The sequence below is a fragment of the Canis lupus genome, chromosome 9, assembly GCF_003254725.2.
Source record: "Canis lupus dingo isolate Sandy chromosome 9, ASM325472v2, whole genome shotgun sequence".
Taxonomy (NCBI): domain Eukaryota; kingdom Metazoa; phylum Chordata; class Mammalia; order Carnivora; family Canidae; genus Canis; species Canis lupus.
Genome location: NC_064251.1, coordinates 33,585,812 through 33,605,928, shown reverse-complemented (window position 1 = coordinate 33,605,928; position 20,117 = coordinate 33,585,812). Strand labels below are relative to the sequence as shown.

Here is a 20,117-nt window from a genome sequence, read left to right as displayed (position 1 = left end):
TGGGCTTCCTGATACCCTTTCAGACTCCTATGTGAGGGCCATGGAATTGATTCTGTGCCTTCTCCTGCAGGCTGTTGCTGAGGCCAGCAACCTGGACAGCCACTTAACTCTGACACACATCTGCGGTTCCAGATCCCATGATCTCATAGGACCTTTGGCGTTGGTTCCCTGACCACCCAAGGGTTCTGAGGTGTTCTGCAGCCTGTTCTTCCACATCAGTGTTCTCTTGTCACTTCATAAAAATGTTCCATCAGCTCCCTGGGGACAGGTGGAAGGGCTTCTTCTCCACTGGGGGTGGTGTGGCCAACACTGGTGCTAAGGGTTGAGGGGAGGCAGGTATGATTGGTGACAGCCCCCCAAAAAACAAACAGCTAACCCCGAGCCGAGCCCTCTTCTGCAAGTGAAAGAACACCAAACAACTGTTCAAAACAGTTTATTGTATTTTATTTTTTTTTTTGTCAGACAAACACATTGATTTCTGGACCACAGTAGAGGATGGAAACCTTTCACAAACTTATTTATTTGAAAATACAAATATAAAATTATACTTTCCACATCTGTGATGTGAGAGACTGCCATCCACATAGTAATTTTTTACAACAGGGCTTTAAGAAAGCCACACACAAAGACCTGAAAGATGCTTGAGATATATATATATATAGATACATATATATGTATATATATAAAAAAAATACTCACTACCAAAGTTGTCATCAGTTTCATACTAAAGTATAAAAGTAAGGGTGAGGTCAGCCACAGTGCTAGGGAAAGTTTTATTTAGATACATTTATGTCCACATGAAACGCTTAGACTTGCATCCTATTACATATGGAATTCCGAGTTTACAATACACCATGAACGGCAGATTGGCTAGCCCACGCTACTCAAGAGGACACTCACAGATTCCACACAGGATGGTACAGTATGTACAGAATACAGTAGCAGAGAGCCTTCTAGGGAGGCTCTGGAACTTTTGTCTCTCAGACCCCATCCCCCGCCCCCCTCGTGCCCCTGCCTCCCGGAAATGAAATCCTGTCTGAGACAATACATTCTGATTATTTGATAGCCAAGTGTTTGAATTAAGGTTGCTTCCCCAGAGGGGTGGGTTTTATTATATATATTTCTTGTTTTAGTTTACTTACTTTTTTTTTTTTTGGTTAAAAAAAGAAAAAAAGGAAAACAAACATATTACAGTATTAAAGTATTGCTTAACGTACAGCGTCTCCTTGTGTAGTGTCTGTGCCCAGGACTGGGCTGAGCTGATTCTGCTGCGTTTCTGCTTAGGGTGAGGGCAGAGGAGCCTACCGGTGCTGTCTCTCTCCAATGTGCTTCCCAGCCTGGGTCCCTCTGCTCACCCCCCCACCGCCTCCCACCTCCCTCCCTTCTCTTCCTTGGAAGTTAGCCCGGCTGGGCTGGTGAAGCACATTCAAGAAAGCACATTCTCCCCCGCTCCCCCCACCCCCCCAGTCTCCCTCTGTCCCTGCGTGCCACTCCCAACCGATAAAGAGAAGTATGAGTTAGTGTTTCTTTTGTAAACAATTTCATATGCAATATAATACAGAAAGCATGGCTGACCTTCAATAAAAAATGTAGTAAACTATATTGCTTTATTCTTGATTATGCTGCAGTGAGCGAATGGCAGGATGAAGCAGTGTGGTGGTGGTGGTGGCTAAGTCCCTAGCCCTCGTTTGCACTAAAGATCAAAATAGGTTTTGTTTTTCTATTTGGAACCAAAAAAAATTTTTTTTTCCATAATCCCCAAATGAAAAAAGAACCCCCCCCCTGCCAAAAAACCCCCTAAAAAACAAAAAACCCCAACCCAACCCAAAAACAAAAACAAAAAAACTGAAAACAAAAACTGAACACCTTTCAGGTCATTAGAACCAACAATTACCCAATGATTTTTACACTAGTCTAGCAAGATGTGTGTAACATTCACTGGCTGTGAATTGCTGTGCAGTGAGACATTAAATTGACAGCAATAGAGCCATGCTACCTTAAAGTCCAAGCTACAAGTTCAAATTGGGATGAAGGTTATGAAGGGTAGAAACGCAAAGGCCTGTCGGGGCTTCGTTTGAATCAAGCCAATGAGCGACTGGGATAGAAAGCGAGTCTGTCTGGTTTTCCCAGTGGGTGTGAGGAAGGCCACAAACCAGGGCTGAGAAGGCTCCTGGGGAGGGGACCGGAGGCTCGGTCATCCCCGTCAGCTCCACGTCCGGGTAGAACCAGGAATGGGTCCGGGAGCTAACGTCACTCACTCCCCTCTGCTCGGGAGGAGAGGAGTTCGGGGGTCCCAGGCAGATGGATCTGGAAGCCAGAAAGTCACCCGGTGGCTATTTCGTGATTCCGGGGGGGAAAGCCATCAGCCAAGAGGGTTTCTCCCCCAGGGAAGGCGAAAGGTGGTTCCCATGTTCGCCATTGAGCTTAACTGAAACAAAGACAAGGCTGAACATCAGTGCTAAAATAATTTACAAAAATCTTTCAAAATGGACTTCTAGATGAATGGGGGGGACTAACGTGAACCTTAACCTAGGTAGCCACATTAAAACATATCAGATTTCCACGAGATTTGTGCTATGGGCTACTGGGTCTCTTCAAAAGGTATTATAAACATCTAAAACATATTCACACAGATTATCAATTTCTTCTGAGCATTCTTAAAAAAATATTTTTTTTCTCTTAGTAAAATCATTTTAATATACCATGCCTCCCTCTTTTAAAAAATAAATTAAAAAAATCCAGTTTTGCATATCTAGCATTAGCATTTAAGGTAGTATGGCACACCCCTTCACAGTTGGGGGGGTGGGAATCTACAAAACGCCGTAGAGTCTGCCGGCATTTGAACATCATGAGACCTTGGGTTAGTTGAAACCACATCAGATCAGCAAAAATAAAATAAAAAGTTGAAATTGAAAAACAAAAAATCGAAAGGAAAAAACTGCCCCAAAATCATTAGCATTTTTTTTTTTCATAAATAAGAGAAAGTTCTATCCTTACTGGTCCTAAATCTGAATAACTATGTCTAATTTTTTTTTTAAACCTTAATTACGTTATACCTATCAATATGTACTAGAAGAAAGAGAAGAAAAAAAGTCACTACACTAGTACCAGGACAGCACGCTTACGAGATAGCCATTTTATACATTATTAACAGACAGTGATCAACAAAGAGTTCTTCTATGAGGTGACGGGGGATGCAGAGAAAGGAAGGGTATACAGTACATCACCAACATGGACAAAATAGTAATTAAATTCCCTAGTCTAGACACTGAATTTCTGGGAATTTATTGTCTTTTTTCTTTTTTTAATAAAACTTCTATTTTGTTATTGTATCACTTGAACAAGTTTTGATATTTTAAAAGCGCCCAGCATTTTACTTAACTTGGTTGTTTGGAGATTAAAAAGAAAGAAAGAAAGAAAGAAAGAAAAAACAAAACAAAACCAAAAAACCCTCACCAAACAACCGAACATTTAATCGGAAAAACAGGATTTTTTTTTTTTTTTTTAAATGTCGTTGCTGTTTAATTGGAATTGGAAAAGGCTTTTTTTCTTTCTTTCTGAGTTAGCATTTTGGAGCCTTTTGTCTGAAGAGGCTTTTGCCCTACCATGTCTGTGAAGGTCTACATTAGTCTACTTTGTTAGTAAAATTTATAAAAATAGTAGGAGTGCAGCAGCTCTTTATAATAAATGTCGCATTCAGTGTCTCATACTGGCTGTGCCTTAAGTACCAAATTTATAAACGTAACAATTTAAAAAATATTAATAAAACGTCAATATCACATTTTAAAAAAGAAAAAATATCTATCCACACTACAATAGGTTTTAATGCCATCTATTGAGTTGTACTTCTATAGTTGCTGTTGCCGACCTATTACCAATATTAAAAAAAAGTTAAATTAAAAAATATCCTTCATCATAAGTATCTTTCCCCAACTGAGGACCATATATTATAACAGCCAAATGTTAAACATGTGCAAACAGGAAACTGTGTTTTTCCCACCAGTCACAGTGCAGCGATGTTTATACTTTTTTATTTTTAAAATTCTGTTTACATCTACAATAAATTAAAAAAAAATTCTTCCATAGCCTCTCTGGTGATACTTGCAGCACTGAGGTATTAAAAAAAATATATAAACCAAAAAGGTTGCTTTCCTAATTTGTAAATAGGAAGTGAATGGAGAAAAGGTTTCATTAATGCAGGCTTATCCGCCCCTGGCCCGAGGGGGGCCCCCCTGGAGCTGGGGGGGGGGCCGGTGGGGGGCAGGGGAGCAAAGAGAGGCAAAGTGTCCTAGGGACCTTTGGAGGTGCTGAAATGGTTGGACAATAGAAAATGATCAAATATTTAAAAATTAAGACTGAAAAAGAATGTCCCCCCACCCCTCCCCACCCAAGCCAAACAGGTGTGCTTTGAAACTTTAAATATGTTAAATATTAAAATTGTAGCTTTGTTTTTTAAAAAACGTCTTGGGAAAAGCAGTTTTTCATATTTTAAATAAAAATCTAACTAGACGGTAACATTTGAAGCTGTGCACAGACGAGAGGTTAATATGCTGGTATGACACTAATACAGTTCTTAGGTCTATCACACAGACAGAAGGAGCTAAACAGTGTTCTAACTTTTCCCGGGGGGGTCGTCCTGGCAGCGGGGTATCCTTCCGCCTGGGAACTGACTTGGTTATCATGCCTTCCCCTCCTCCTTCCACAGAGCATCCAACTGCCTGGGACCGACTCCCTCACAAAAATATTTTTGATTCTCTCTTTCTTAATAGTTTCTATGTAGTTAATGGAATTGTATTTACAACGCTTCTTTTTTAGAATTCACAATTTCAAAAAACCTTATAATATCACCTCTTTCAACAGAAAAAAAGCACTTATAGAAAAGGAGGACACTCAAAACACTGTCGTCCTTACCTTATTGCCGAAAATAGATATACTTAGGTTAACAAAGAGACGTCACAAAAAAGAACTGCTATAGAGTCTGTTAATTAGCCTACTACATCTCACTTCTTATACGACGCAAAGGAGAAAGTTTATGCCCACCTCCCGCTCCACACTTTGCTTCCGTGGGTGCACAAGCTCCACCAGAAAATCCATACAGTCTCAGAATTGGTACCAAAATATTGAGAGTAATATTACCATCTCAGCATCCTTTAAAAGTGAGAACAGAATCAAAACGAGCAAAAAAAAAAAAAAAATAATAATAATCTTTTTAAGAAAAAAATAATACCTTAATATAACAATTATACTATGATTAGCTTTCAACTAGATATTAAAGCTATATGACTACAGGACTAAGTCAAAATCACTACCAAATGTGATTCGAAGAGATTCAAAAGGAGAAGGGAGGAAGAGAGAAGAGGAAGGGAAACCATCAAGAAAAACAAAACAAAACCAAAATCATGGGTTATATACACATTTAAAAGCTGTTGTCTTATATTACAGCAGATTCGTGAGATGATGAGATGTAGTCAACCCTCGATCCGAAGTGAGCCATCTCTGGTTGGGATGGGGAGTGAGGCTGGTGGGGGTCCAGGTCTGATGACATCACCTAAACAAAGGGCCACTCAGAAACTTCGCCCAGTCTTGCCTGGACATCCAGGTATGCTCTGCAGGGTGCGGAAGGTCGGGGGTGCCCAGAGGAGAACATAAAGTGGGAAGCAGGAGAAGAGAGACGTGTCAGGCAAACGTATTATTCATTCCAATTTTTTCACTAGCGCTTTCAAAGTATGACTGCGTTGGGCTCCTGAGTACGTCTGGAAACAGCCAGGCTCACAACTTACTGGGATCACGACTTGGGAAATCTGACATCTTTGCCACCCTGACACTGGGGAGCAGACAGCTCTGCGACTCATTTTGCTGGCTTGCTATTTTGCTGGTCTGATACTGTACTGTTGGATTCTTGGGGGTAATGGCAGGAAATGTGGTCAGCAAATGTGGCCATGCTGGGTTTTCGGCTACACTGGTGAACTGCAAACTGATGAGTGATACTTTTTAAAAAAAATCTGGTTACACTTCTGGTTTTCAAAGCTAAATGTTAAAAAAAAAAACACAAAAAAACCAAAAAAAACCCTGCTTTATCTGATACTGTCAATGACTGCCAATAACTGAGAATGCAAATTTTAAAAAATCCAAAAAAATGATATTTCACATCAAGGACTCAAGGTCAGGGAAAAACATATGCAACAAATAACCAGCTTTGGTTACAGGAAATAAAAACAGGCCCAGAACTCCCAGACTTGCTGAGTCTCCCTGAATCAACCATGAGCGTCTCCTCTGTGGATGGCGCTAAATGGCAGAGAATGAAGCCTCTGTTAGGGACAACGTGTGTGTTTTGGTTCCAACATGTCACTCAGTTGGCTCACTTTATCCGTTTTGGAGGGGGGTCGGGTGTTACCACCACTCTCTTGGCTATGTTCTCCTTCTGCGAGAACAGGTTCCTCTAGCTGGATGCTGAGGATGGGCTGGATGCTCTCCCCTCATTCCCACAGTGGCCTTAGAGGACGGGCTGTGGTGGGAAGCCCTATTCCGCCCTCATTTCTAAGAGAGAGTGAGGGCACGGGCAGTGTGGTGTCTGACCTTGCAGGGATCTGCTGTGCCTGGTAGCTGTTTTATCCCTTCCTCATCTGACTCCACAAAGGGCCAGAGCCACCTCCAATCCCGAGTTCTTGGAGACAGCAGTCCACTTTGTTCTCTGAGGAACCCTACCTCCCCTGGTCCCCCAAGCCCAGATTAATTAGTAGTGAGTAGCTCTCCTTCAAACTGTTAGTGGCCTCTGGCTCTGGCCAGCAATGGCTGGGTCAGTGCTCGAAGGGAAATGGAGGTGAGGCGTGGGGAAAATTCACACACGGGGTTTATTTGGTTAAGAGAGGCAGTTGCATTAGTTGAGGTGATTCCTTAGCAGCAACATTAGAGAAATCCAAAGGAGATTTATGGAGCTCAACTCAATCTGGTCCCCCAACTGGGCCCATCCTAGAGAGTCCTGGCTGACTTGAGGGCCTAGAGTAAAACCCCCTCTATGAGAGGTGTCCTACGTACTGCAAACCAAAGTGGCAAGTCCATCTCCAGCCTTTCTTCTCCTATGTCCCCACTCCCAGAGAGAAAGGCACTTATGCCCCAGCTGGGACCCATTCCCATCCTCCGCTGTCATCCTCCCTCTTCCAGAGAGACAGACCCACGTTTCAAGCCCCCAAACTGTGCTAACACAGTACGCACTTAGGTTTCCTAAGAGAACCCCTCTTCCTTCTCGGGGTTCTTCCCAAGAGCAAGATACTCATGTTCCAATGACACTGTGGCAAGAGGCTCCTTCACTGACTGCCCCCATCTCCCCTTCTCCACTCCACCCCTTCCATATCCCCATCAGAGTGATTTAAAAAAAAATGTTTAATTAACTTGAGCTCAGTTTAAAAGGTTAGGAAACTGGCAGGGATCCAAATCCACGTTACGCAGGTGATGTCGTTAATTTAATTTGCTTTTTGTGCGGTAATCTGGATAATTACTCAGTAGTTATTGGCAAAAATGTTTTCTTTTCACTAAAAGATGGAGTCTGGCTGTTTGACCGCATGAACCCCACCAGTCGAAGCCAGCGAGCTCTGGTAGACTAAAAGGGCCCAGGGACCTGAAAGGCCATCTCACAGGACCCCAGAGGGCTGGCCCCGGCCCCGGCCCCCACCCCCAGCCTTGGCCAAAGGCCAGGATTCTCCTGCTTCTGGCCCCCTGGGACAGGTACAGCACCAGATCACCTTCCAGTTTCCTATGCTCTTGATTGTATTTCAAGACGGAGAAAGATGAGGGGTGGGGAAGATCAAGAAAAGGAATCAAAAGAACCAAATCAAGAAGAAAAAAAAAAAGTTAAAAAAAAGGTGAGGGTCATGATCAAAGCTGGAGAAAGGGATGAGAGAATAAAAGACTGGATTTTTTGCCCCCACCCCCCCAAAAAGGGGTTGGGAGAGAGGAGAGAGAGGTGTTGGCGCGATGAGACCAGGGCCCGTGCGTACTTGCATGCGAGCGTGCATACATGTACGACACGCCCGGCAGGGCGGAGACACAGGGCAGAGAAGGTAATACCTCAGAGTGGGATGGCAACAGAAGCACCTGCTCAATGGTATCCATTTGTAAAGGCCGTTGCAATCAAAGGTCCCTAAAATTGCACAATTGTTAAGGTCATCAGCACGCTATACATGGGAACAGATTGTCATATTCTGGGAAAGGAAATTATCTCTAGGACTAGACCGTGGTTGCCAGCATGAATATGTAATTCTGAGACACTGCGCCACAAGGGGCCCGGAGGCCATCCTCCCCAGCTCCGGGCCCTCCAGCCCCCACTTCCCACCCCAAGCCAGAGGCACAGGGGGTGTGTCACTGTTGGGAAGGGGAGGCCTGTGCCCAGGATGGTGGGTGCTGCTGCCCTGAACCCCGGAGGGCAAAGATAACCAGGGTCTCTGCCCACAGTCCCGACAGCTCCAGCTGGGGAGAAAGCGAGCCCTTGCACAGACAAAACGTGATGCCACGCGTGGTCATTCCAGAAAGGTGCCACAGCACACAGGTCAAGAAACCCAGGTTTTCAAGAACAAATAGGGTCTGTGTTTCTGGGCGTTGGCAATAGAAATAAGTTGTGCTCTACGTGGTGATAGATGTTCTCCCAAATTGATGCAGCTCTAAACTGAATAATAATACTCTGGATTTGGTACTACAGCTCATCTGAGGGGATTTGACTCATCAGACTACTGACTTAAGTGATATTGGCTTTGGAGTGAAATCATATGGACCTAGACTGCACAGGCCAGGGGTGGCAGCAATGTGCATGTGTGTGTGTAAGGCAGTATGTGAGAGAAAGTGTGCATGTGTGTGTTGAGTGTATGGGTGTACCCTCAAGTGAGTGCATGAGAGCGTGTGTGCATGTACCTCTGTGTGTGTGTGTGTGTGTGTGTGTGTGTGTTTTCCACTGCTGGGGTGGGAGGTGGTCAGGGAACGGGGGCCCTGGTGGCCCGGACTGTCTGCACTTGCTCTGTTCTCTCCAGCTCAGCCCCCGGGGCAGGGTTCTCCTGTCAGGGACAGGACCTGGAACAGCAGACACTCCCATCTGAGCCCCAAACCAAACTGCCTCCAAAATGCTGAGGTTGGCTGGAATGGAGGGGGGCCAAATTTCTGTTTCCCGAATGGAAGGGACAGCGAGCGAGTGGGCTCAGGCACATTCATGCTCACACACACCAGGAGGGGAAGAACAATACAATCTGAAAACAGCATGCAAATCTGTTAAGCAAATTTCCATTGCCTGGATTAGTTAGATTATAGAACCACAGAGCATTACAAATATCAAATGCATCTGGCCTTTGCGGGGCTGCAGCTAAAGAACGCAAATGGGAACTTACTTGGAACCTGGAAACTGGAAGAAACATTAGCAAAGGAAACCACCTGGGAGGGAGCATGAACCCCACACTGTGTCCCAGGGCCAAGTGCTGCCTCTGGACCTCAGGCCCGGGGACTCTACTGACCAAGGCTGCTATCCTGAGGTGTGTGTGGGGATATTCCCAAGCTCCTCAAGTCCCAGCCCATATGGTTGTCTCCAGAAGGCAGGGGGATCAAGCAGGGGTGGCTGATGCCGAGGGCCTATTATGAGGTAGCAGGTGACGTATCCTATTTCCATTAATTCTCACATCACCTTTGGAGGGAGGTGTATTTATTGTCATTTTGTAGCCAGGGAAGTGAAACTCTGATGGATTATAGGATTATATGAGAGGCTCAAGGTTGCATGGACCGAGGGTATGGAGTGGGGACCTGAACCTGACCATGCTCCTTCCACTCCATCACGTGCTGGTGGCTCAAGAAAATTTCAACAGCCCTAGGTGGCTGATGGAATGTGGATGGGGTGGGGCAACCCACTGTCCTCTCCTCGGCCCCCAACCCCAGGCTCTTCTGGTCCCCTCTCCCAGGGGAGACAGGTGGGAAAGGAGGAGGCAGCGGGAGGGCAGGGGAGGGAGGTACTTACAGCTATGCCGTGGCCGAAGCCCGAGCCCGGCTGTGGGCTGGCCGCACTTATGTAATTCCCCACTCCGGAGTCCTGGCTGGCAGGGCCGTACAGGTCGGCGACAGGTCCTGGGCTGTTGGCCCCCGGGAAGCCTCCGGGCCGCGCGGGGTTGGAGCCTGCCGGGGAAGCGGGCGCGCCAAAATTCGGTTGAGCACTGTAGCTATTCAGGACTGGTGTGCAGAGAATAGAGCTGGGTATGAGGCCAGAAGCCAGGCATGCACCGGTCATTACAAGCCAAACACTCGAGAAAAACAGCTGAGGCCCAACTTCTAACACTCAACCAAGGCCATGCGAAAACATTAGCAGGGACTCAAGAATACTCAGCCCAGGCTACTACTAAGAAGCTCGGAGCTCCAAAAATAGAGAGAATAAAAAAACAATCATTCAACACACTACGGCAACCAACCGGAGGTGCTTCACTGCCCACCAAATTATCACAATAGAAATAGAGATATATATGGAAGAGAGAGAGGAAAAGAGAGAGAGAGAGATTTGTTTTCACATCTGAATTGGTGCTCATGCAGTCTTGTCTAGATCTGGGCACGTTGAGACAGCATTCACATCCCATGCAAACTACAAAGGAACTAGTTTTAGACTACACATTGTGTTAATATTGATATTAAAACGTGACAGGAAACAAAGCAATTTGTGTCCAGGAAAAAAAAAATCTTTGGGGAAGGGATTTAAAAATTTGTTTTTTGTTTCACTTTTTTTCTTGTTTGTTTGTTTGTTTTTGGATCCATTAAATGACAAATTTGTTTTGAAAAAAGATAAAGACAAAAAAAGATCTCCAGTCCTCCCCGCCCCCAAACCTCTTTCCGCCCCCACCCCCACTGGCTACCTCCTCCCCCCACCCCCGTTTATATCCCTGCATGAAAGTCATCACTACTGAACGTGGTCGGAGGATGGGATATGTCATGGAAAATTTGGGCATCTTAACAAACCCGTAATGATGGTGGCAAGGGATCCCCTTCTGGGGTGGAGAGCAGGGGATGGAGGGAGGGGGTGGGGTGGGGATGGCAAATCTGGAGACTGGGGCCGAAGCTGGGTGAATGCCAATGGTTCTACAGGACACCCACACACTCACCTCCTGCAGTAGAAGGAAAGGGGGGGGTTTAAACTTTTTTTTCCTTTTGTTTAAAAAAAAAAAGACAAAGAAGTATGAATGCAGAGCATACTGACCGAACCGATTTACAGCTAAAGCATATCTGACTGAAATGGCTGCTCTCTCTTAACCTCATAAAACTCCAGACTGAGACAAAGAGCTAGGAATGCACCTGTGCTCTAGAGAGGAGACCACAGCCACAGATCCTGAGAGTGGTGGTGAGGAGGGGCAGCGGGAGGAGACACCGCCTGGGCCTCCATCTGTAGCCACCCTGCTCCCCCCCAATCCCATCATTCCTTCTTCAGTGAGGGCCACAGCGGCACCTGGGTTAAATTTTGTCTCATCTTTCATTTCCCCTTAGCAGCAGTTTTCTTTACAAAATGGGGGGAATATTCTTTTTTTAATTGCAAAAGTAAGTTCTCATTGATTTTGAAAGCTGAAGGTGAGTCTGGGACCAGCCACTTTGGGGGCTACGGCTAACCCAAGTGGAAGAACCAGACAAGCCGGACACCGCCTATTGCCACGACTTTGGCTCCAAGGCGCCGCTTTTCACTGCAATCTTCTCCCTCTGCTTCCCGTGGCATTTCCCTCTCTGTCCGGTGACCAGCTACCTCTAACACCTGCAGCCCCACTCTTGGCTGTGACCTTGCCCCAGGGACCTGTGCCTGCGGTCCCCTCACATCTGGTGGGGCTTGAAGAGCTCAACGTGGATTGATTTTTTTACCCGCCTGTGCTGGGGATGGGAAGAGGTTGACCACGCAACCCCAGCCAGGCTGGCAGAGACTGAGATGGGGCACAGAGATACAAAGATCAAACCAAGCAGCATCTGGCTTGTGACTGAGCACAGAAAAAGGGAAACTGATACCTCCAGGTGCCCTTGGGGCAGGAGGCTCTAGAGTGAGGCCCCTGGGAAGCAGGAGCTGAGAAATGAGTCAACTAGCAGATGGAAAAAACAGGTTAAAGAGAAAAAAAAAATCACAGAGGCTTAGAGCAAGTGAATGGCTGATTTGCGAATGCACTGGCAGACAAAGAGGGCAGGAATTCTGAATACAGAAGATTAAACTTGCAGATAACATTTGGCCTTTCTCACTCATGGAGGCAAATATCAAGCTGAGATATTCAAAGACGGTATTATCTCGGTCTGACACTTTTTTTTTTCTTTGCTCTGGGCTAGGGAAAATGGAGCGAGCTGAGCTCAGACAGTGAACTCTGGGTTTAGCCTGGCAGCTGACCCCTGCTATGCAAAGTAACCAGCCAGTTCTGTTTCAGGGTAAAGAGAGGCTAGGGGAGGAGACCCTGCAGTGGAAGATGGAAAGATTTTTTTTTTTTTTTTTTTGGCTTCTTGCTCCTCTGGCCAGATGAAGATGCAGGAAGAGTGTGGGCAGGCCCACCTATTGAGGGGCTTAGGAGAAGGGGGTTTGGGTCTTGGCTCCCTCCAGCTGGGAGAGCCACCCAGAGACTAATGGAGCCAGCAGAAGTGGCCTCAGAGACAGGATGGAGCATGCCCATAGAAGGCTGCCGTCCAGAAACAGCCCCCTCTACTTCCCCCAGGCCTGTGTGCCCCGGGGGCCAAAGGGATTCCACGGTTAGCAGGATAAGCAGCACCTCTTAGCCTACGTACGACGGCCCTCCCTGCTCAGTCACAACGCTGAAGGCATCCGATCAGGACACAGCTCTGAAAACTCACGTCCCATTATTGTCATACACGTGCCCCTCACGGTGCCCCACGCCTGCTCAAAGTCACCTTGCGGCTCACCCCCAGCCCCGGGCCGGAGCGGGGTGTGGGTCTCGGCCAGGGGGCGCAGCTGGCAGGCGCTAAGCAGTTCCGCAGTTCGCGGAGTCGGGCCACCGCGCTCGGCGCCAGCAGTTCCCTCCGTGTCTCTCGGTAGGCAGGAGACCCTGGCGCCAGAAAGCGGGTTAAAGTCCCCAGACAAGCCATCCAGACACCCATGCATCTCTGGGCAGGCTCCCGGCAAGCAAATGGCTCTGAGCCCCAGAAGAGTAGGGAGTGCCGTTTTGCATGCAGTCTGTCGGTAGCTGTTCCTTCTGTCTGGCGGGGGGAAGGCCTCAGGGACCAAGGGTTGCCTTCTGGGGAGTTCATACTGAACACTGGCTGGCTACACAGGAAGGGGGGTCACTCGAGGACCCTCTCTCTCCCTCTGAGCTGGGTGACCTGAGCGGAGGGAGGGGCAGGCTGAGGAGGCAGATGCTGAGCCCCGACCCCAGGGTGCATTCTGTGGCGGTCAGCCCTCAGGCAGTGCTCGGGGAAGTGTCTTGGTGGAGGTGCCTTTCCCCAGGCACCCAGCCTCATCTGGAGGGGCCAAACCACTCCCCCAGGCCAGGATTGGGGTGGGAAGAGGGGATGGACCCTCACTCTCAATGGGCAAGGGTATGCTCTGCTCTAGGGGTGTGTGTGTGTGTGTGTGTGTGTGTGTGTGTGTGTGTGTGTGTGTGTAGGGAAGGGATCTCAGAATGTGTTGCTGAATAAACAGTGCTGAGATTTATAAATTGGGACATCATGACTCCTGTCTCAGGAGAGGACAATGTCTTGCAAACACCTTGGCATTTCTGCCGCAGAAGCTGTGAGCATTAGGTAGCCTGGGGCAAGCCCCTCACCAGGCAGTAGGGGGGCTCACTGGGCAGGGTGAAGGGCGAGGGGTTGGGATGAGGCTACTTTTCCACCAGTAGTTTAATTCTGGGCAAGTTCCTCTTCACCCCTCACCCCTGGTCCCCAGCATCCTCTGGGCTTTCCGGGTCCAGGCAGCCGGTACGCTCAGGGAGGCAGCTGTGGTGCAGAGAGGAGCACTGGACTTGGAGTCAGAAGACCTGAGTGTGACCCTGGCCCTGACCTCTTGGCTGTGTGCCGTGGGTAAACCTTTCAGCCTGTAGGGGAGGAGTCCTCATCTGCACCATGTGAGTGCTGTCTGCCTTGGTCTACCTCTCAGTAGGCTACATGAAAGTGGCAGAGAGAAAGCACAAACATGCCTATTTTTAAAATAGTTGTGGATGCAGAGCCCAGTAATACAGGTACCATAGGCAAATTTAGGAAAATCTGGTATAGGAAAATATAGTTCACAATCAGGAAGTGATTTACAAAAGGCTGCAATTCAGGATGTCTGGGTAGCTCAGCGGTTGAGCATCTGCCTTCAGCTCAGGGCCTGATCCCAGGTCCGGGCATTGAGTCCCATGTCGGGCTCCCTGTGAGGAGCCTGCTTCTCCCTCTGCTTATGTCTCTGCCTCTCTTTTTGTGTCCCTTATGAATAAATAGATAAAATCTTTTAAACCCCCCCTCAAACAAAAAAGGCTTCAATTCATCTGTCTAGGGGATTTAATCACATTGGACCCGATGAAGGACTCTGAGACACAGGGTGGGAGGCGGGAAGGGGCAGGAAAGCAAGGGCCTGGAATCTCACTGAGGCCAGCAAGAGGAAATGCATTTGACTTAAAGTTGGAGGCGTTCTGAGTTGGATAAAAGGAGGAACTTCCTATCAAGGGAATGAAGTACCTTCATGGCTGACCCAGGAAACCCCAGGGAATCTTATCCCAGAGACCCTCACAAAGGTGTGTCCTACAGGCTTACATCCTTACCTGTAGGGACTGGATCCAAAGCTCATGGGTTCCTCAGGGTTTTAAAGCAAACCCAGGGAGATGCCTGCCTCCAAGCAGGCACACAGTCTGCCTGTGGCTCTGCCCAACTGTGGTCAGAAGCAGCTGGGCTGAGAGTGGGGGTCAGGGAGTCCTAGCACACTGAGACTCAGAACAACCCCAAAAGCGTGGAAGTCTCGGTGTCCATCTGATCCCTGAGTGATGTCATTGGATGTGATGCAGAAAGCTAGAGCCTGGGACTATGAGGGGGGCACCTCTAGGAGCGCCTGGCTTCAAGATCCAAAAATTGGATTATTGCTGATCCAGAGAAAGGAACTGTTTACAAAATCCTCCCTAGGTGAGCTCAGCCCACATATCTGGGACAGGTTGGGGCCCCGCCAAGTCCCAGTGTTAGACCGTGGTCCTGCTCTGGTGGGTCTCGCATTTCGTCAAAGGGCAGGGCCAGCCCTCAAGACAATTGCAATCATCTACCTTGTGAATTATCGGCTGCTGCCAGGTTTCATCTCAGGTGGGAGGCCCTGGTGGCCCCCATCACATTTCTAGAGCATGTGCTTCTTAGGGAGAGGTACAGGCAATGGCAGGCCTGTCCTCGCCCAGTCCAGCTCTGAGGGTAAGGTGCTGCCAAAACAGAACTCACGACACAGGACATTTCAGGGCCAAAGAGAAGGGATGGGCTGCCTGGTGTCAGGGCTCCCCTTCCCAACCCCCAGCTCCCGACAGAATGGAGGACTGGGAAAAGAAGCCTCTGTGATTTTCTTTCAACCATCACACTGGGTGTTAGGTTTTTTTTGTTTGTTTGAAAGAATGTAAAGAAACTGAAAGAGGAATGAGTAGAGGGGCTGTGGTGATAGGCTGATGCCAGAGAAACAGAGGTCAAGGTCATTGCCCCTCCAACTCTCCCCTCTACCTTCACCTTGTCCATGTCATGCTTCTATCTGCCTTCATTAAAAACTCCACAGCACCAGTGCCTGGGTTGCTCAGTTGGTTAAGTGATGGACCCTTGATTTCATCTCAGATCATGATCTTGGGATCATGAGGTCCGGCCTTGAGTTGGGCTCCCTGCTCAGGGGAGAGTCTGCTTCTCTCCTCTCTTTCCCTTTCCCTTTTCCTCTACCCCTCTCCTGACTCTATGTGCTCTCCCTCTTAAATAAATCTTTAAAAAAAAAAAAAAAAAGACTCCTACAACACTGGAGACTTCCACAGGTCCCTCTCAACAGCCAGCCACTCCTTGCTCATGGGCTCTGAAGAATGGCAGCCGGGCAGCCAAGGCCTTCCTGGGAACAGAGTAAAGGACCCCACTCTGATCCTCCATGCCCTCTGAAAGTAGGACCCACTATAAATTAATGGAGATGGTCAAATGGGAAAGGTCAGCATGGAAAGATAAGCCTGTTCCTGCTAATGGAAGGAGAAATACTCAGCTGTGAATTATTACAGCATGTCTCCAGCAGAGCAAGGGGGAATTACAATTATGCTCCAGCAGTCTCTGCCCGGCCACTATGTCCCAGGGATCCTGGCTCTAACTTTCCTTCTGGAGCTTAGCCTGAAGGTGGGAGAGACAGATAGGACCAGCAATTATATACAACCTGGGAAAGCTCTGCTAAAACTCAGGCTATTTCAGAAGGGCAGGAGGAGAAACACTTTAACACGAGGGGAGGATTAAGAGGGTAATGTGATGGCATTTCCGTTTCCCTGTCTCCATATACAAACAAATATATTACAGAGGTACGAACTCAGCCTGAGGTCAACAACTCCGGACATATCCAGGGATGCCTGGCCCATCTTAAATACCACATGGGACACGTGGACAGTGTCTGCTCATGCACTGGGTGGCAGGCAAGTCAGTGTCACAAACACTGCAAATGTCAGTTACTGTGGTGCCTTGGTCTTTGTTTTTTTTGTTTTTTTAAAGATTTTATTTATTTATTCATAGAGACACAGAGAGAGAGGGGGGCATAGGAACAGGCAGAGAGAGAAGCAGGCTCCGTGCAGGGAGCCCGATGTGGGACTCGATCCAGGGTCCCCAGGATCACACCCCAGGCTGCAGGCGGCGCTAAACTGCTGCGCCACCAGGGCTGCCCCGGTGCCTTGGTCTTTGAAGACTGCAGTTTCTGCTTGTTCTCTCAAAACCTAACCTGCTTTAGGCTGCTGGGGCTGGGGCTGATGTCTGCTGGTTAATGCTGGCTAGCTCAAGTAGGGAATGCATGGACGGCAGAACAGAGGACTTGGGACTAATTATTATGTAAAATGGTCTAAGCTTCTGGTCAAAGCACACCCCTCTGAAGAGGGAACTTTACTACAGGCTGGCTCTAAAGGCCTCACATCATATGTTAGTAGTGAACCTGGAGATCTGTACTATCACTCAGATCAATCAGTGTAAGCAGAAAGCCCCCAGACACCCAGAATGAACCTGTCTGAGCAGAGCTTTGTGGCTAGGACTACTTACTTTATGTTGACATACAATCTCAACAGACAATAGCTTGTTCTCTAACTTGATGCTCTTCTACTATGGGCCCTGATTTGGGTCTGTGGATGTGTCTCCTCCTCACAACGGACAAGGCTGGAATTGGTTGGGAAGGTAGGCAAGGAGAAAAGAGACATGTGGCTAACTACCATCTGCTTATGGTGTAAATTCTGAGGATGGAGTAGCCTTGAGCAGGTCCCGGTGGCCAAAGAACCCAGGTTTTGTCATGAGGGCAAAGAAGGAACTTCATGGAGTTAACATCAGGTTCCTGTTTCTCCCAGGCCCCAAGGGTCCCCAGGGACAGACCTGGTTGTTATGTGTCTAAGGAAGGAGGGGGAGAAAGGCTCCAGGGAAGGAAAGGCCATGAGGTGGGTCTCTGGTGCTCGCCTGGTGCTTGCTCTGCCAATGTGAACTGTCTGCTGGGCCACAAAGGCTTCACCAGATGAAAGGATCTCAGCAGGCTGCCCTGGCTCAGGTCTGGTCTGGTCTCAAATGCAAGGTGGTCATGATCCCTCTTAGAAGTGAATGGATGACTCAATGGTGCCTCGGCCCTGAGCCTCTATGGCACTTTGGGAAACAGGGGAGATCAACGTGAAAGATGGCTGTTTATGGTTTGGCTGCAGCAGGTGGTTTTAAAACTCACATCCTGCTGCCTCTTCTGTAAGTTCACTGGTTCCAGACTCCAGGTGCACACGGGTTAGAACCTGCAAGGAGCGGCAGATAAGGAGACTCCCAGAGCCCACCAGCACCCACGCAACAGCGCACTGAGCCTGGGGAGACAGGCTGCGGCCTCCACTGCCACCGGGCCAGGCAGCTCGAAAGGCCCTGGCTTCCAGTTCCTGACCACCCTGCCTTGAGGACCGAAAGGAAATAAGGACAGGGAGTGAGGTGCCAGGGTGACTCCCTCTCCCTGTCTGTCTCTCTCTCCAGAACACTTTGGTTGCTCTGAGTGTCTCCTACTTTAATCCTGAGAATGTCCCTTGCTTTTGTTTGGATCTGGTGACTGTCTATGTCCCGAGGCACAGCCAGCTCTATCTGGTCAACAAAGACACCAGCCTGGCTTCTCCCCACACAAACTCAGCCACCCTCGGTGCTGCTGGGCTGTGTGTACTCTCTCGTGAATTCCCAGCCTGTCTGCTGCCCTCGGCCAGAGGCATCAGATCCTAGCTTCTATCTTGTGAGTGATTCCACTCTCTGCAGGCTCAGCGCATGTTTCCTGCGCCATGTACTATGACAAGAAAGCACCATGGAGTCCAAGGCTGGACCTACGTATACTCGTAGTACTCTCAGTCACGATGAAAAGCTTTGTCAGAATTTGGTAACACTGGGACGCCCGGGTGGCTCAGCAGTTGAGCGCCTGCCTTTGGCCCAGGATGTGATCCCGGAGTCCCGGGATCGAGTCCCACATCAGGCTCCCTGCATGGAGCTGGCTTCTCCCTCTGCCTATGTCTCTGCCTCTCTCTCTGTCTCTCATGAATAAATAAAATTAAAAAAAAAAGAAAAAAAAGAATTTGCTAGCACCCTGTCCCAGTTAGGGAAGGTGGAGCTACTACGGGCAAAGTTGGGTTCAGAGGCAAGAGGCACACAGTTCCAGAAGCTGTGGCTTCTATGGGTGCCACTCTGGAAAGGGAATTGCTAAGTACTAAGCATCTACTGTGTGCCAGGTACACTGGTGGGTGTTTAACCCCATCTTTTTTCATGCTCCTGACAACCTGTAGGATGGGTCCAATTGCGAGGACTACAGTGGTGCAGGAAGCTGTCTCGGAAGTGTCTCTGACCAGACTGAGCCCAACTTGAACTTGGATGTCAGGGCAACTCCCAGCTCCTAGTCAAACAGAATCCTGCTGCTCGGCTGTCCTTCCCTGCCTTCTAGTCTGACAGGACATCTTGTGTTTATTTGGATCTTTGCCTCAGACACGTTGCAAGGACAGACACCAAACCTTCCCTGTTGGACTGCTGGCTCCTGAGGGTGAGGGCTCTGTCGCCCTGTCCAGACTGGGGGCTCCCTGGGGTTGGGTCATACCTGCCCTATGAGATAGGGGACCACGTCTCTCCCGAAGGACTAGACCACCCTCCTCTGGGCCACATCCCAGAATAAGGCCGGGCATAAGGCAGGTGGGCAGGATTGCTATGCTCAGGGTGGGGAAGAGGGGACACTGCCAGACAGAAAGGGAGCCCTCCCACACCTGAGCCCTTATAGGGACGCGTCTGGAATGTGTGACCAGAGGCCTGGTTTCAGTCCCAAAGACCACTGCATTCTGCTGGGGTCAGTCCGGTTGGGACCAGCAGTATTTACTGCCTGGTCACTCGGAATGGAAACTCACTGCCCCAGGCTCTACTACCCGGGGGTAGGGTGGGGAGATGCCCAAGGGGTAGCCCCTTGAGGACCTCTACAAAAGGCTTTCCACTCAAGCAGCCTGTCTTTAATGATTATAAAGGCACAGGAGTTTAATCCATTTTTGATGTAAGCACTAATAGCTCTGTGTCCTTGAAGTTCAAAGCGGGTGCATACATGTCACTAATTAGCCAAGCACGGAGCCATTCAGCTCCCTCTTATGTTTCTAATTAGGTCTTTAATAACAAACAAACTCCGACCTTACCAAAAGGCCCCCATTCATCAGACAGTCAAAGAGGGCGGCTGCTTCCATGTTTATGGCTGCTTCAGGCCGTTGGTTCTATATGCACATGCTCTTAATCTCAGCTAGGACAGGCCTGTCCTCGAATCTCATCTGTGAGGACAAAGACCCCTTCAGGCTGCCCTAGAGGGATGGCCCTCCTGGGCAGGCAGGACAGCCCTGGGCTCCCAGGCTGCAGGCTGAGGATCCAGACCAGCTCTCCTGGTCATGAGATGAGGTGGGGGCAACCTACCTGGCTTGGTTCTATTTATTCACTTGAGATATGGATGCTGGTGATAAAGTCAT

The 20,117-nt window shown here is 48.5% G+C and overlaps 1 protein-coding gene across 20 annotated transcripts in view; it reads right to left on the bottom strand.

Moving 5' to 3' along the window:
* Window positions 1-422: 422 nt before the first annotated feature.
* The window catches only part of MSI2 (musashi RNA binding protein 2), a 391,492-nt gene continuing 371,797 nt past the window's right edge, over window positions 423-20,117 (bottom strand). For 4 of the 20 annotated variants that reach the window (XM_025439695.3, XM_025439697.3, XM_025439698.3 and 1 more), the window contains 3 exons: window positions 9,986-10,194; window positions 8,065-8,137; window positions 423-5,606 (listed from right to left, as the gene is read on the bottom strand). In XM_025439695.3, coding sequence (XP_025295480.1) covers window positions 8,096-8,137; window positions 9,986-10,194 — 251 coding nt within the window. In that variant the 3' untranslated portion in view covers window positions 423-5,606; window positions 8,065-8,095. The remainder of the gene's footprint in view (window positions 5,607-8,064; window positions 8,138-9,985; window positions 10,195-20,117) is intronic. The other 16 variants (XM_025439701.3, XM_025439702.3, XM_025439705.3 and 13 more) reach the window with 5 other exon arrangements.